The sequence below is a fragment of the Pseudophryne corroboree genome, chromosome 4 (assembly GCF_028390025.1).
Source record: "Pseudophryne corroboree isolate aPseCor3 chromosome 4, aPseCor3.hap2, whole genome shotgun sequence".
Lineage (NCBI taxonomy): Eukaryota > Metazoa > Chordata > Amphibia > Anura > Myobatrachidae > Pseudophryne > Pseudophryne corroboree.
In genome coordinates this window covers 419,490,790-419,507,535 of record NC_086447.1, presented here as the reverse complement: position 1 = coordinate 419,507,535, position 16,746 = coordinate 419,490,790, and the positions used below count along the sequence as shown (strand labels likewise).

The 16,746-nt window shown below is 42.7% G+C and overlaps 1 protein-coding gene across 4 annotated transcripts in view; it reads left to right on the top strand.

Annotated features, from left to right (window-relative positions):
- COL12A1 (collagen type XII alpha 1 chain) overlaps positions 1–16,746 on the top strand; it is a 248,292-nt gene that overhangs the window by 190,171 nt on the left and 41,375 nt on the right. For all 4 annotated transcript variants that reach the window (XM_063916822.1, XM_063916821.1, XM_063916824.1 and 1 more), the window contains 5 exons: positions 10,088–10,174; positions 10,654–10,707; positions 13,157–13,252; positions 13,649–13,702; positions 14,033–14,086. In XM_063916822.1, coding sequence (XP_063772892.1) covers positions 10,088–10,174; positions 10,654–10,707; positions 13,157–13,252; positions 13,649–13,702; positions 14,033–14,086 — 345 coding nt within the window. The remainder of the gene's footprint in view (positions 1–10,087; positions 10,175–10,653; positions 10,708–13,156; positions 13,253–13,648; positions 13,703–14,032; positions 14,087–16,746) is intronic.

The following is a 16,746-nucleotide window of genomic DNA, read 5'->3' as shown; positions in this document are numbered from 1 at the left end:
CATGGCAGAGCTGTAGCCTGTACTTTCACATATAAGAAACTGCTGGCTGCTTCTCATCAAATTTTCATGGCAGATCAGAACCAGTTTACCCATCTAGACTGCCCTAAACACGTGTATATGCACACACTATTGTAGGGTTGAATTTTTTTTGTAATCTACTAGTATATTTTTGGAGTGTGGGAGGAAACCGGAGCACCAGGAAGATACTCAAGCATGGGGAGAATATACAAACTCCACACAGTTGGGGCCATAGTGGGAATCAAACCCATGACCTCTGCTGTGAGGCAGTAATGCTCACCATTACACCATCTGCACTGAACAAAATTCTGCTTTATATTAGTGGCTGGCATGTATGTGGGGTCATTAAAAAGCTGCGTGGGGGTCACCAAATAATAGTGTACCTCTGGGTTCTCTCAATCTCTCTATATGCTTCTAAAATATTTCTTTTTCGATTCCGTCTGCATTTTGCCATTTTAACATAACATTGGTCACTAGTGAGCTGGTCTAAATACTAGGAATAGTGTCATTTATAATGCTTTTATACTTGCATATCACAATATTTCAGCTTCCATGCAAGTAATAAATACATTAAAATATGGTTTGATAAGCATAAGCTATGCATGGGCAGACTAGATGGGGCAAGTGGCTCTTATTTGCTGTCAAAATTCTATGTCTCTTTGTATTCTTAGGCCTTCATTTACCAATTGAAGCATTTGTAAGCTGCCGTTTCCTCGCATTTTACAAATTTAATATTGTAATCTCAGTCAATTGAAAGCACACTTGGCTTTACACTGACTGCAAATGTTTAAAATGTTTCACCTCCAACCGCCTGGAAGCGGTGGCTTACAAAAGCCATTCTTGCTAATTAAAGGCTTAAAAAAATAAATGACATAATTAATAGGATGTCCTTCCCCTTTGCTAGGTTTTATATAAGGGATGTAATCATGTTACTGGCTGTCTATATATCGACGACGGAATTCTGACCGCTACAAATTCCGTCAATCGGCATGCCGACTAACAGGAACTATTCCCACTCGTGGGTATCCACAACACCAATAGAGTGGGAATAGAACCTGTGTTGAGCGCAGCGAGCCCGCAAGGGACTTCGTAGTGCTCACCCCCTGCTGGCAATCTGGCGTCGGTATGCTGACCGCCGGGATCACCACCACCGCTCACCCAATACCAACTCTTATATAATCCATGCCTCCAATTATGAGCAAGACATCTTATTAATAATAATAATAATAATAAAAATAATAATGAGCATTTATTGTTTCCTGCCAAATGTCAACTGAGCATTAAGTGGAAGTGGGGTCTTTCAATCACAGAAGTGCCAAGCACCCTTTGTTACATAAGTCATTATTTGAGTATTTGTTCAGGCTCCAATCCCTGCAGTCACAGTATACAACAAATAACCTATAAGGTGAAGAGATGATCTGAAAACGCAAGCAGTTAGTCTGTATGTGTGTGTGTGTGTGTGTGTGTGTGTGTGTGTGTGTGTGTGTGTGTATGGATGAGTTTACAGTACAATTACTTTCTCCAGAGGGCACCGGAGCAACTTGTGACTGCGTAAGGGTGATTGCCGATCCAAATACAATGTATTTTATATATATATATATATATATATATATATATATATATATATATATATATATATATATATTTCTCTGACGTCCTAGTGGATGCTGGGAACTCCGTAAGGACCATGGGGAATAGCGGCTCCGCAGGAGACTGGGCACAAAAGTAAAAGCTTTAGGACTACCTGGTGTGCACTGGCTCCTCCCCCTATGACCCTCCTCCAAGCCTCAGTTAGATTTTTGTGCCCGAACGAGAAGGGTGCACACTAGGTGGCTCTCCTGAGCTGCTTAGTGAAAAAGTTTAAGTATAGGTTTTTTATTTTCAGTGAGTCCTGCTGGCAACAGGTTCACTGCACCGAGGGACTAAGGGGAGAAGAAGCGAACTCACCTGCGTGCAGAGTGGATTGGGCTTCTTAGGCTACTGGACATTAGCTCCAGAGGGACGATCACAGGCCCAGCCATGGATGGGTCCCAGAGCCGCGCCGCCGGCCCCCTTACAGAGCCAGAAGACAGAAGAGGTCCGGGAAATCGGCGGCAGAAGACGTCCTGTCTTCAATAAGGTAGCGCACAGCACCGCAGCTGTGCGCCATTGCTCTCAGCACACTTCACACTCCGGTCACTGAGGGTACAGGGCGCTGGGGGGGGGCGCCCTGAGACGCAATAAAAACACCTTAGATGGCGAAAAATACATCACATATAGCTCCTGGGCTATATGGATGCATTTAACCCCTGCCAGTTTTTCCTTAAAAAAGCGGGAGAAAGGCCGCCGAGAAGGGGGCGGAGCCTATCTCCTCAGCACACAAGCGCCATTTTCCCTCACAGCTCCGCTGGAAGGACGTCTCCCTGACTCTCCCCTGCAGTCCTGCACTACAGAAACAGGGTAAAACAAGAGAGGGGGGGCACTAATTTGGCAGATTAATCAAAACAGCAGCTATATAAGGGAAAAACACTTATATAAGGTTATCCCTGTATATATATAGCGCTCTGGTGTGTGCTGGCAAACTCTCCCTCTGTCTCCCCAAAGGGCTAGTGGGGTCCTGTCCTCTATCAGAGCATTCCCTGTGTGTGTGCTGTGTGTCGGTACGTTGTGTCGACATGTATGAGGAGGAAAATGGTATGGAGGCGGAGCAATTGCCTGTAATAGTGATGTCACCCCCTAGGGAGTCGACACCTGACTGGATGGTCTTATGGAAGGAATTACGTGATAGCGTCAGCACTTTACAAAAGACTGTTGACGACATGAGACAGCCGGCAAATCAGTTAGTACCTGTCCAGGCGTCTCAAACACCGTCAGGGGCTCTAAAGCGCCCGTTACCTCAGATGGTCGACACAGACCCAGACACGGACACTGACTCCAGTGTCGACGGTGAGGAAACAAACGTGTTTTCCAGTAGGGCCACACGTTACATGATAACGGCAATGAAGGAGGTTTTGAACATTTCTGATACTACAAGTACCACAAAAAAGGGTATTATGTGGGGTGTGAAAAAACTACCCGTAGTTTTTCCTGAATCAGATGAATTAAATGAGGTGTGTGATGAAGCGTGGGTTTCCCCCGATAAAAAACTGCTAATTTCTAAAAAATTATTGGCATTATACCCTTTCCCGCCAGAGGTTAGGGCGCGTTGGGAAACACCCCCTAGGGTAGATAAGGCGCTCACACGCTTATCAAAACAAGTGGCGTTACCGTCTCTTGATACGGCCGCCCTCAAGGAGCCAGCTGATAGGAAGCTGGAAAATATCCTAAAAAGTATATACACACATACTGGTGTTATACTGCGACCAGCAATCGCCTCAGCCTGGATGTGCAGTGCTGGGGTGGCTTGGTAGGATTCCCTGACTGAAAATATTGATACCCTGGACAGGGACAGTATATTATTGACTATAGAGCATTTAAAGGATGCATTTCTATATATGCGAGATGCACAGAGGGATATTTGCACTCTGGCATCAAGAGTAAGTGCGCTGTCCATTTCTGCCAGAAGAGGGTTATGGACGCGACAGTGGTCAGGTGATGCGGATTCCAAACGGCATATGGAAGTATTGCCGTATAAAGGGGAGGAGTTATTTGGGGTCGGTCTATCGGACCTGGTGGCCACGGCAACGGCTGGGAAATCCACCTTTTTACCCCAGGTCACCTCTCAACAGAAAAAGACACCGTCTTTTCAGGCTCAGTCCTTTCGTCCCCATAAGGGCAAGCGGGCAAAAGGCCACTCATATCTGCCCCGGGGCAGAGGAAGGGGAAAAAGGCTGCAGCAGGCAGCCTCTTCCCAGGAACAGAAGCCCTCCCCCGTTTCTGCCAAGTCCTCAGCATGACGCTGGGGCCTTACAAGCGGACTCAGGTACGGTGGTGGGTCGTCTCAAGAATTTCAGCGCGCAGTGGGCTCACTCGCAAGTGGACCCCTGGATCCTGCAGGTAGTATCTCAGGGGTACAAATTGGAATTCGAGACGTCTCCCCCTCGCCGGTTCCTGAAGTCTGCTTTACCAACGTCTCCCTCCGACAGGGAGGCGGTATTGGAAGCCATTCACAAGCTGTATTCCCAGCAGGTGATAATCAAGGTACCCCTCCTACAACAGGGAAAGGGGTATTATTCCACGCTGTTTGTGGTACCGAAGCCGGACGGCTCGGTGAGACCTATTTTAAATCTGAAATCCTTGAACACTTACATACAAAGGTTCAAATTCAAGATGGAGTCACTCAGAGCAGTGATAGCGAACCTGGAAGAAGGGGACTATATGGTGTCTCTGTACATCAAGGATGCTTACCTCCATGTCCCAATTTGCCCTTCTCACCAAGGGTACCTCAGGTTTGTGGTACAGAACTGTCACTATCAGTTTCAGACGCTGCCGTTTGGATTGTCCACGGCACCCCGGGTCTTTACCAAGGTAATGGCCGAAATGATGATTCTTCTTCGAAGAAAAGGCGTCTTAATTATCCCTTACTTGGACGATCTCCTGATAAGGGCAAGGTCCAGGGAACAGTTAGAGGTCGGAGTAGCACTATCTCAAGTAGTACTACGACAGCACGGGTGGATTCTAAATATTCCAAAATCGCAGCTGATTCCGACGACACGTCTGCTGTTCCTAGGGATGATTCTGGACACAGTCCAGAAAAAGGTGTTTCTCCCGGAGGAGAAAGCCAGGGAGTTATCCGAGCTAGTCAGGAACCTCCTAAAACCAGGCCAAGTGTCAGTGCATCAATGCACAAGGGTCCTGGGAAAAATGGTGGCTTCTTACGAAGCGATTCCATTCGGCAGATTCCACGCAAGAACTTTTCAGTGGGATCTGCTGGACAAATGGTCCGGATCGCATCTTCAGATGCATCAGCGGATAACCCTGTCTCCAAGGACAAGGGTGTCTCTCCTGTGGTGGTTGCAGAGTGCTCATCTTCTAGAGGGCCGCAGATTCGGCATTCAGGACTGGGTCCTGGTGACCACGGATGCCAGCCTGAGAGGCTGGGGAGCAGTCACACAGGGAAGAAATTTCCAGGGCTTGTGGTCAAGCATGGAAACGTCATTTCACATAAATATCCTGGAACTAAGGGCCATTTACAATGCCCTAAGTCAAGCAAGGCCTCTGCTTCAGGGTCAGCCGGTGTTGATCCAATCGGACAACATCACGGCAGTCGCCCACGTAAACAGACAGGGCGGCACAAGAAGCAGGAGGGCAATGGCAGAAGTTGCAAGGATTCTTCGCTGGGCGGAAAATCATGTGATAGCACTGTCAGCAGTGTTCATTCCGGGAGTGGACAACTGGGAAGCAGACTTCCTCAGCAGACACGACCTCCACCCGGGGGAGTGGGGACTTCACCCAGAAGTCTTCCACATGATTGTGAACCGTTGGGAAAAACCAAAGGTGGACATGATGGCGTCCCGCCTCAACAAAAAACTAGACAGATATTGTGCCAGGTCAAGGAACCCTCAGGCAATAGCTGTGAACGCTCTGGTAACACCGTGGGTGTACCAGTCAGTGGATGTGTTCCCTCCTCTGCCTCTCATACCCAAGGTACTGAGAATCATAAGAAGGAGAGGAGTAAGGACTATACTCGTGGCTCTGGATTGGCCAAGAAGGACTTGGTACCCGGAACTTCAAGAGATGCTCACGGAGGACCCGTGGCCTCTACCTCTAAGAAAGGACCTGCTTCAGCAGGGACCCTGTCTGTTCCAAGACTTACCGCGGCTGCGTTTGACGGCATGGCGGTTGAACGCCGGATCCTGAAGGAAAAAGGCATTCCGGATGAAGTCATCCCTACCCTGATCAAAGCCAGGAAGGATGTAACCGTGCAACATTATCACCGTATTTGGCGTAAATATGTTGCGTGGTGTGAGGCCAGGAAGGCCCCTACAGAGGAATTTCAACTGGGTCGTTTCCTGCATTTCCTGCAAACAGGACTGTCTATGGGCCTAAAATTAGGGTCCATTAAGGTTCAAATTTCGTCCCTGTCGATTTTCTTCCAGAAAGAACTGGCTTCAGTTCCTGAAGTTCAGACGTTTGTCAAGGGGGTACTGCATATACAGCCTCCTTTTGTGCCTCCAGTGGCACCTTGGGATCTCAATGTAGTTTTGGGGTTCCTAAAATCACATTGGTTTGAACCACTCACCACTGTGGACTTAAAATATCTCACATGGAAAGTGGTAATGCTGTTAGCCCTGGCTTCAGCCAGGCGTGTCTCAGAATTGGCGGCTTTATCCTATAAAAGCCCTTACCTAATTTTTCATACGGACAGGGCAGAATTGAGGACTCGTCCTCAATTTCTCCCTAAGGTGGTTTCAGCGTTTCACTTGAACCAGCCTATTGTGGTACCTGCGGCTACTAGGGACTTGGAGGACTCCAAGTTGCTGGACGTAGTCAGGGCCCTGAAAATATATGTTTCCAGGACGGCTGGAGTCAGAAAATCTGACTCGCTGTTTATCCTGTATGCACCCAACAAGCTGGGTGCTCCTGCTTCTAAGCAGACTATTGCTCGTTGGATTTGTAGTACAATTCAGCTTGCACATTCTGTGGCAGGCCTGCCACAGCCAAAATCTGTAAAAGCCCATTCCACAAGGAAAGTGGGCTCATCTTGGGCGGCTGCCCGAGGGGTCTCGGCTTTACAACTTTGCCGAGCAGCTACTTGGTCAGGAGCAAACACGTTTGCTAAATTCTACAAATTTGATACCCTGGCTGAGGAGGACCTGGAGTTCTCTCATTCGGTGCTGCAGAGTCATCCGCACTCTCCCGCCCGTTTGGGAGCTTTGGTATAATCCCCATGGTCCTTACGGAGTTCCCAGCATCCACTAGGACGTCAGAGAAAATAAGAATTTACTTACCGATAATTCTATTTCTCGTAGTCCGTAGTGGATGCTGGGCGCCCATCCCAAGTGCGGATTGTCTGCAATACTTGTACATAGTTATTGTTACAAAAATCGGGTTATTATTGTTGTGAGCCATCTTTTCAGAGGCTCCTCTGTTATCATGCTGTTAACTGGGTTCAGATCACAGGTTGTACGGTGTGATTGGTGTGGCTGGTATGAGTCTTACCCGGGATTCAAAATCCTTCCTTATTGTGTACGCTCGTCCGGGCACAGTATCCTAACTGAGGCTTGGAGGAGGGTCATAGGGGGAGGAGCCAGTGCACACCAGGTAGTCCTAAAGCTTTTACTTTTGTGCCCAGTCTCCTGCGTAGCCGCTATTCCCCATGGTCCTTACGGAGTTCCCAGCATCCACTACGGACTACGAGAAATAGAATTATCGGTAAGTAAATTCTTATTTTAGGGGGCAGCACAGACGGTGTAATGGTTAGTATTACTGCCTCACAGCTCTGCGGTCATGGGTTCAATTCCCACCATGGCGTGGGTTTCCTCCGGGTACTCCGGTTTCCTCCCACAATCCAAAAATATACTGGTAGGTTAATTGGCTCCCTACAAATTAACCTTCGCGTGAATGTCTGTGTGTGTACGTGTGGTAGGGAATATAGAATGTGAGTTCCACTGGGGCATGGACTGATGTGATTGGTCAAATACTTTGTCAAGTATCACTGTGAGTATACTTTGTCAAGTATACTCACAGTGATACTTGACAAAGTCTTGACAATAATTTGAAGGGACTACATTACTTCCAGTGATATGGGTAAATATCAACTGTCTTGGAAGATCTCGAAATGTAATACACCACATAAATCACTGCAATATTTCGCAAGGCTGGAGTATCACATTGTGACACCTGAAAAACAAGGATTATTTTGCCAAAGCTTCAATACTTTCTGGTAAAGCTATTACGTAGCATTTTCACATAAATCATTGGCTGATGTTTACTATGTTTATATCATCTTGAGGATTACACAAGTACGCCCGTACTTAGCACAGGAAAAGATGTAAACTAGTAGCCAGTCTGAATGTCATTAATTTAGAAATCTTGCTCAGACACAAAAGCTTTTTAGATATCATATGACTCTAGAAAGCTGTTAAGATACACAAAGAGGAGCTAAAAAAGCAAATATAGTTTTGGCAATTTGTAAATAATAGAAAAATATATTTTAGAGAAATACTGTAGTTCTTTAAACCATATGTATCCTCTCTTACGTCATTCATTACTCAAGTGTCAGCCAAATGTAAACAAAGTTGGTATATTGTGTCGGTAACGATAATACCCCACGCTATATACACATTCCTGATTGTCATGACCTCAGCTGTGACTTCATTCCTTTTCGCATATGGTGCGTACACTCCTTAATATAAACTCTATTCAGTGATGAAGAACATTTTTACTGATGCCCTCACATATGAATTTATGCTCTGAGAGTATACTTCGTAACATTAACTAAAGTACATAGAAACATTTTACAGTAGATTTCATTTAATATTTCTAACAATCACATTTACATTTTTATAGTTCAGCACTAAATAAAATAATGCACACAGCAATACCACTTCAATATAAATATATATATATATATATATATACTGTATCTGTGTGTGTGTGTATATACATATATATATATATATATATATATATAAAGTACAACTTGATAGGTATTCCAAACAACAAAAATTGCAATACACCCGGTGCCCTCATATTCCTTGGAAAAAAATGCAAGCCAGTCAGGTGTGGCATTTGTGGCTAGGACAAAGCACGAAAGACACGTTAGTTACTCCAATATTTCATTGCCAACCATTGTCATCAGAGGTATACAAACATTTTACAAATACAAGTTTAAATACTAGTTTTAGATATTTAAACTTGTATTTGTAAAATGTATGTTTATCCCCAATGACAATGGTTGGAATTGAAACGTTGGAGTGTCTTGCATGACCCTAATATGTGCACAGACACATATTAGGGTTGCCTAGGTAACTATGTATTAAACAGTACGTGGTGACGCGGGTGCCGTACGTGATGACGTATGTCGCACGTGATGACGCGCGTAACACACGTGACGTCTAGTATTGTAAGTATTGGTTGCTTGTGGGCATCACATGACGAGATCATGTGGATGCGTTCCAAGCAAGTTGTAGCTGTTTCCGCTCCCGCCAGCGTGCGGTCCAGAGGGATTGGCGGGTGAAGCGGGAACGAGTAAGTAACTGCCCAGTGTTTGAATACACGGGATGGATGACATGCTTTGGTCGTGTGGGGACATGAATAGATCTGAATAGGTAACATTATTAAAATGTGTATGTATGTATATGTATGTCCATGTCATTTATGTTCCATGTCGGTTTTTATTAGAGTACAATTAGGTGATGGCTATATATAGATAGGTTATGTGGGTGTCAGTTAAACCTTGAAAAAGGTCCAGATAGGACCGAAACGTCGGTGGTGTGATGTTGTATATGATGCTTCAATAAAACCCCTGCTGGCTCTAATAACAGTCTGGTGAGTGCACTCCATACAGGATTTATATTTATTCATGGGAAAAGGTATATGCCCTGACCTAATGGAATTTGAGTGACACCCCAGCAACCTCATGTTTTACTGTGAGTGCAGACAACCCTGGTTTTGTTATATATATATATATATATATATATATATTTTTTTTTTTTTACTCCTTGGAAAGTGATAAAGGAGAGAGAGATAATGTACCAGCCAATCAGCTCCTAACTGCCATGTTACAGGCTGTGTTTGAAAAATTATGGAGAAGCTGATTGGTTGCTGCTTTCTCTCCACTTTATCACTCTCCAATTCTTAGTACATCTGCCCCTATACTAAAAAACAAATGTTACTGCAGCATTCATATTAGTGACCTATCCCCTTAAATTATGACATCATTGTAAAAGGTTTCCACTTGGCTACAAGTTAACCCATAGTTGATACTGAAAATGCATCTCCAATGAATCATAAAAAGGGCCAAAATTAAGGAGTCCAGCAATAACATTATTGCACATAGCGTCACTGATATTGTAGTCTCAACTGATGAATCATAAAATCTGAAAATATTACACCAATGTGCCTGTGATCTCTCCATAATCTTCATTTAAACACATATAATTTAAAGGTCTGTTTATTTAAACTCTAATTAATTGATTTCTTTTAGAGAGATGAATCTAAATGTCCAGCACTGCCACATGCATGTACATGTGCCCAGGACAGTGTGGGAGCTCCGGGACAAGCCGGCCCATCTGTAAGCATACGTTTTCACTTACTTTGGTTAAATACAATACATAAAAAAACTGTTGGCTGTATTCTCATTGAATTTGCACATTGATATATATTTTTGTTGTACTTTAAAGTTGTGTGTCATTCATTTATTTTATGTATTCCAATGACACCCATTGTTAAATTGTGTTCAGTCCCATATTCTTTGTGAAGTAAAGCAGCCTGCCTTATGGGAACATTGCCACTTACAATTTCATATATACATATATGGGTTTTCTGACGGAAAGTATTGCTGTTCCAGATTCTTCTGCCGATTGACTAAGATTGGCAGCAGTAATGAAACACGAATGTGCTTATGTGAAGAATTTCTGCTGGGTTTGTGCCAAATAAGTTCAAGTGGAAGGAAAAATACATTTCTTAAACCTATGAGAGCTCAAGATTTTTTATTAGGCGTTAAAAGATTCTTATTTGATGTTACTACTGTTCAAATCAATGTAATTTTAGGGTATGCCTGGCAATAAAGGTCCCAGAGGTGACAGGGGTGTAGATGGACCTGTTGTAAGTATCCTTTAACCTTCTATATATTATATTGTGTAAATTGTTAAAAAAACAGATACTGTATGTATATAAAAACTTGAATATATCTTGTGTAAAAAAAAGTTTAATGTAAATAAATAATATACATTCCACATACAGCCATTAGTTGGCAGTATAATATCAATGGACCAACAACTCTGTCTGCATCATTAATGCGCTGTGCCCGGTGATCACCAATGGTGCCTCCCAACATGTGAAATCACCAAAGAGAGACACAAGGATGAATCATATAATGGGGCTTCCACCTTTGGCAGGGGGTCCGAAGAGCTTTTATACCCGATTGGAAGGGATCCCAACCCAGTTGCCCAATGAATCTACATGCCACACTACCTTGTACAGTGGGCTGATCATGGATAGCTGTCTGAAGCATATGGCACACAGTAGAAATGACAGATAATGCCTGGCTCGACTGAATAGATGGCAGTCACCTACTGTAAGTCAATCTATCAGGCCCCTTTCTTTCTTCAGCTGCCCTATATTACTATGGTAGATCACAGGCATTAGTTTCTGGTATAAATGAGTATGTGGAAGTTGGTAACAGGCCACTCCTAATTTCTAGGAAATTCGGAGGGTTGTCTAAAATGACCCTAAATGTGGGGAACCAATAAGACATGCATAAGCTGAAAGCACTGATTACATTGTGACAGGGGTTTGCCGAATTGTCAGCAAGTCATGTGTGGGGAGGGATGAGGAGCACACTGGCACTGCCAAGCACATAGAGAAATCTCCAGATACAGCACTGGTTGTTCTATACATGCCCCATTAAACATTGTTTACATACAGATGTACAGGAGATGAAGGGTCAAATGTAATATCCCAAAATTTTCAGGAGCCACTAGATTTAAAGTGAAAATTTGCAGCAAACTGGATTAGCCATTTAATGAATTACCACTTTCAATCTAATAACTATTTCACTGGAATCACTCTGGCTTCAGGAAATCGCAACCTATAACGTTTGGCCCCAAGAGTCACAACATCAGATTGCTCTGATTAAATGCACTTTAAAAACACAAAGTTCCTCAGTTGACCAATGTGTATAAAGGTACGCCTTAAGTGTAGGAACTAAACACACCAGTAACAGAATGCACTCATTAGTATTTCATTTAGTGTCAGGATTCTGGCTGTGGTCTTTTGACAGCCGGGATCCCAACTGTAGGGATCCTAACCGGATCCCTACTAAATCATCATTTAGCTGAATATAGAATGATTAATGATCACATATCAAGTGAGTCCATATTTTCTGAGTTTCCAGAAACATAATGTTTTTATTCATGGAAATTAGTTACACTGGGGTGCCATGATTAGTGAAATAGATAAAGTGATAATTTCATTGCAATAATTTACTGCTTTTGGAGCCTAAAAAGAACAAAACATACTGTAGTTTTCTTTTTAAAATGATGGAAGCCCCAATCAAATGGGAATCTAAAGGGAAATCCACAGCCGATCACAGAATACCACAAAGTGAGGGTAGACTTGCTGATGGAGGAGGTGTGTCCAGGGAAGGCAACCAATAGACAGCTGATTCACTTTCTGGCTGCTAAGGCCATTCTGTATGGCTGTAATGTGCAAGGCGGATCTCTATTTTAACATCTACACGTGTGTTCATGTTAACTGTGACTACTCATAAACAAAACTGCACAGTATTATTACATTTATTTATTAGTTAATGTGTTCTCCAATACAGCCCTATTATTCAGTATACTTTGTGGAGCTCAGCTGGAAATGTACATATATGGATTCAGCATATATATGGCATATCTCTAACTGTACCATATCAAATATTATTGCAGCTTTCTACTGCCATAGTACTCTATGTGTAAGGATGCAATATACAAAAATGTATATACAGATGTACACGTACAGATTTTCTGGTGGCATGTGGGATTACATACCTTATTAAAATAAAGTTAGTCCTACTCTAAAAAAGCTCCTATGTTTTATGTTAGCTCCAAAAGTCTCTAATTATGCAAATCTGATATGCTGATAATAATGTTTCTTAGCTGCAATCACATTACTTATAGAATAATCTGTTATTTTTACTGCTGCCTTGCTGAAGGAGTGAACTATGCAGATGAGAAAGGTGGGTGACATGGAAACAGCAGAGAGATATTGATAATCATTTTTGTTGCTATGAAACCCTGTAGGCAATATCATTCAATCAGTCAATGCAGTTTTATTAGCTGTCCAGGTTTTTCATATTCCATCTATGTATAATTGATGTGTGTTTTCCATAGTTGGAATAAGGTATTTTAAGTTCTTTTATTTACACTATTGACTTTATCCCTTTTTATTGGGAGAAGTTTGTTAGTTTGTTATATGCAGAATAAATATAGATCTATATTGTATAACTGTATACGCTGGTCATTCACAAAATAACTTCATTTTTTTTTCTTCTTCTCGCTGCTAAAAGGGCCCATCTGGACAGCGTGGTGAACCCGGTCCTTCTGGTCCACAAGGGCCTCCTGGACCTCAAGGACCTAATGGACTTTCCATTCCCGGAGAACCTGTAAGTTCAAGTGCTCTGTGTTAATATGAACTGTTATTACAGATTGTTCTGATTTCTTAGATATGCTCCATGTGATAAGGTTTGGTGATGATTAATAATTATGCAGAGATGGATAAAGATGTTGGCAACATTCAATAGTGTACAAAAATACACTCCATTGACTTCCCTCCTAAGTCCTACTCTATAGGAGTCAAGTCTTCTACTGAACAGGCACATCCAGTTTGCCCAGCACATTGGCATGCTGGCTTTATAAACATCTATAATGTAAATTGTTTATGTTACCAAGATATCTAAAATATTACAAATATAAAAAGTGCGGTATATATTATGTACTGGCTCCACCAATAAAGAGAATAGTAAGTCATATTTTTTTTTCAAACATTTGTCTTCATTCAGGGTCGTCAAGGGATAAAGGGTGATTCAGGTGACCCAGGATTACCAGGAAGAATGGTAAGTTGTGGTATTTGCAATGCCGTTTGGTATTATATTACTATTATCTATAACCAAAATTGTTATTATACCTGCTGTCTCAGCTTTTTGGTCTATATCAGATCCTATTAGGGCATTGTCCTAAGTGTGGGAGGAGCTTTAGCTATTTCTAAAGCACTGTAGGGGGCTGGTATTGTAATACTTTATTTGTCACAGTGCTGCAAGGGGAAGTTCATATCTTAAAATGTACAAGTAAGGGTCTGTTGGTCTAATTAATGTGATGTAACATTTAAATACTGCTGGAGTAGTTGTACATACATATGACTGAATTAATTTCTTCATGATTTTAAGGGGTCTCCTGGAGTAACTGGACCACCTGGACCTATGGGGCCACCAGGGCAAAGGGTACGTGTCTCATCTCATGGTTTGCTTGGAACTTTTCAGTACTGCAATATATAAAATATTTTGGGGTCAAAGTATGCATAATCTCGATAATAATCAGCCCATACCAATGTATTGTGAAGCATTGTTTACTTAAATATCCCCCTGTGTATAAAACTGCTTCCATAGGCGTAAAGCTGAATATGCTGTGCTATTTAAGAAATTGGTAATAAATAAATAAATAAGTCTATATGAAGATGGCAGGGCCTAGCTCTGAAAAACTACAGTTTCTCAAACTTTGTACATAGGAGCCAGACTGCAGTTCCCATTGATAATAATGGAGACAGTGGTCTGCAGAGCCAATTAGCCATCTGAACCTCCCGCATTAGGCTACTGTTACATGGTACCAATACTGCAGTTTCCACATTATTTGAATAAAAACGGGCTTAACACATAAAGACCTTTGTCATTTACTCCACACTTTTTACATATTAGTTATGTATATTTTACAGTATATTTTGATTGGCCAAACTGGGGTAAGATCAGCGTCAAAAATACTTAAGGAAGAAGTAGAATTTGGGCTTGGTTTGTTCTTAGGTGTTTACAGGATTTGTTTTCAATTCCTTTACCTCCTATATTATATAGTAAGGGTAGATAGGCATAGGTTGGTATACAGTAGGTTGTGTGTATCTGCAATGATGAGCACAGTAAATTAATGTAACATAGTAAACATCAAGATTGCATCCAAAGCTAAATAAAATAGTAAAGTACAAGTGTTCTTAGAAAAATAAATGTTACTTATATCCCTTTTCCACTACAGCAAAAAGCGGGTTATTGCTGGGTTTACCCAGGTCACGGCCTAGTGGAAAAGGGCCCATGAAAAATAACCCGGGTCCAGTGACCTGGAAATACGACCCAAGTAGCTACTAGGAAAGGATTCGGGTAACTGTGCAGAGCAAATGGGTGACCAGTGTCATCCATCCTGGATCATGCTGTTATCTCCAAGCTGTGGCAAAGGGAAGACCCGCCACTGACACGGATCCATCCTGCAGTGTGAACAACGTTTCAGTCCGCTGTGACACGGCTTGAAACTGTGTTCAGTTACCAGGTTTTAGGTGGAAAAGGGGTACGTATTACTCTGTATGCTTTGGCTGCTGGATCAACCAAACTCTGTAATGACGGTAATGGCCTTCCAATCCTCGGTTCTTTCGGTGCTACTGTACCATAGAAACTGAATTTGAAGCTTTTGGGTGGTAGGTTGCTTCACATTCATTTGCCCTATTTCATACAAACACAATAAGTATCAGAGAAAGGAGTGCAGTGTGGGGCCTTTACTGCTGCCATGGTCCCTCTCAGACTTGTAAACAGAGCATACACTATCAGTTACAATTTGTTTTTTGTTTTTTTACATTGCTTACATTATATCATATTTTTGACATATATTGATACTTAATCATAATGAAGCAATGCTGTGACCATTAACATAACTATAAAAACAAAATCTCTTCGTAACCACCCAAATCTTAAATAATGAAAGTCAGACTAATGGTGGGCATGCACACTATGATTATCTGTCCGATCTGCCCAATACCAGCAGATCGCCCAGATAATTGTAGCGTGTATGCGGTTGACTGATCTGAAAAAATTGGTTGGGCATTCTGGATCGTCCAGCATGTCCGTACAATGCAATATTTATTCTTAGCTGAAAGTTGGCCGCAGCGGGCAGTGTATTCCCTACTGTGGCCGAGCAATGGATATTCCCATGATCCTTCACATGGGAAGGAAAGGAAAATGTCTCCTCCCCGGGGGTGGATCACCAATATCGTGACCAAAACATTGTGATCTCACAATATGGCCACAATAACTGCAGTGTCCGAGGCTGCCAGATAAAAGGCCTGCCGCTCTGACAGGAATTTTGTCTGTACGTGTATGCCTAGCATTAGCAATATGCCACTTAATGTGGAACACAACTGAGGGGGTAATTCATATCTGACCGCAGCTGTGTGTTTTCGCACATCTTGCGATAAGATCTGAACTGCGCATGCATCTGAGCCACAATGCGCTTGCGCGACAAACAGCTGCTATGGGGATCGGCGCCCTGCGACGGGATGGGCATTCTCAAGGAGATTGACAGGAAGAGGCCGTTTGTGGGTGGCAACTTCCGGCAGTGTCTGGAAAAATGCAGGCAGGCTCAGGCGTTTTGAGGGAGGGTGTCTGACGTCAGCTCTGGCCCTGATCAGGAGGATTCAATCGCAGTGGCTGAGTAAGTCCTGGGCTGCGCAGAGACTGCACAAACTGATTTTTGTGCAGCTCTGCTAACCAAGCGATTGCACACTTGCACAGGCTTTACCCCTCCCCCTGTAGGCCGCGACTATCTGATCGCAGGGCAGCAAAAAATGCAGTCTAGCGATCAGATCTGAATTAACCCCTAAGTCCTTTATAGAGGGCCACTCTGAAGATGATGATCTATAGGTCTAAGGTATAAGTAGGAAGTAAAGCAGTATCAGCATTGTCAAATGGATATATGCGTGTATCTTATAATGTCAGTGTGTCTGTGAAAATTTCTATGCATGATCAATGCACAATGACAAAATGCAATTTTAAAACATTCAATTATTATACTATGCAAAGTGAAGTGAATTTACCTGACATCACACTGTTTCTTTGAACAAGTAATTGCAGAA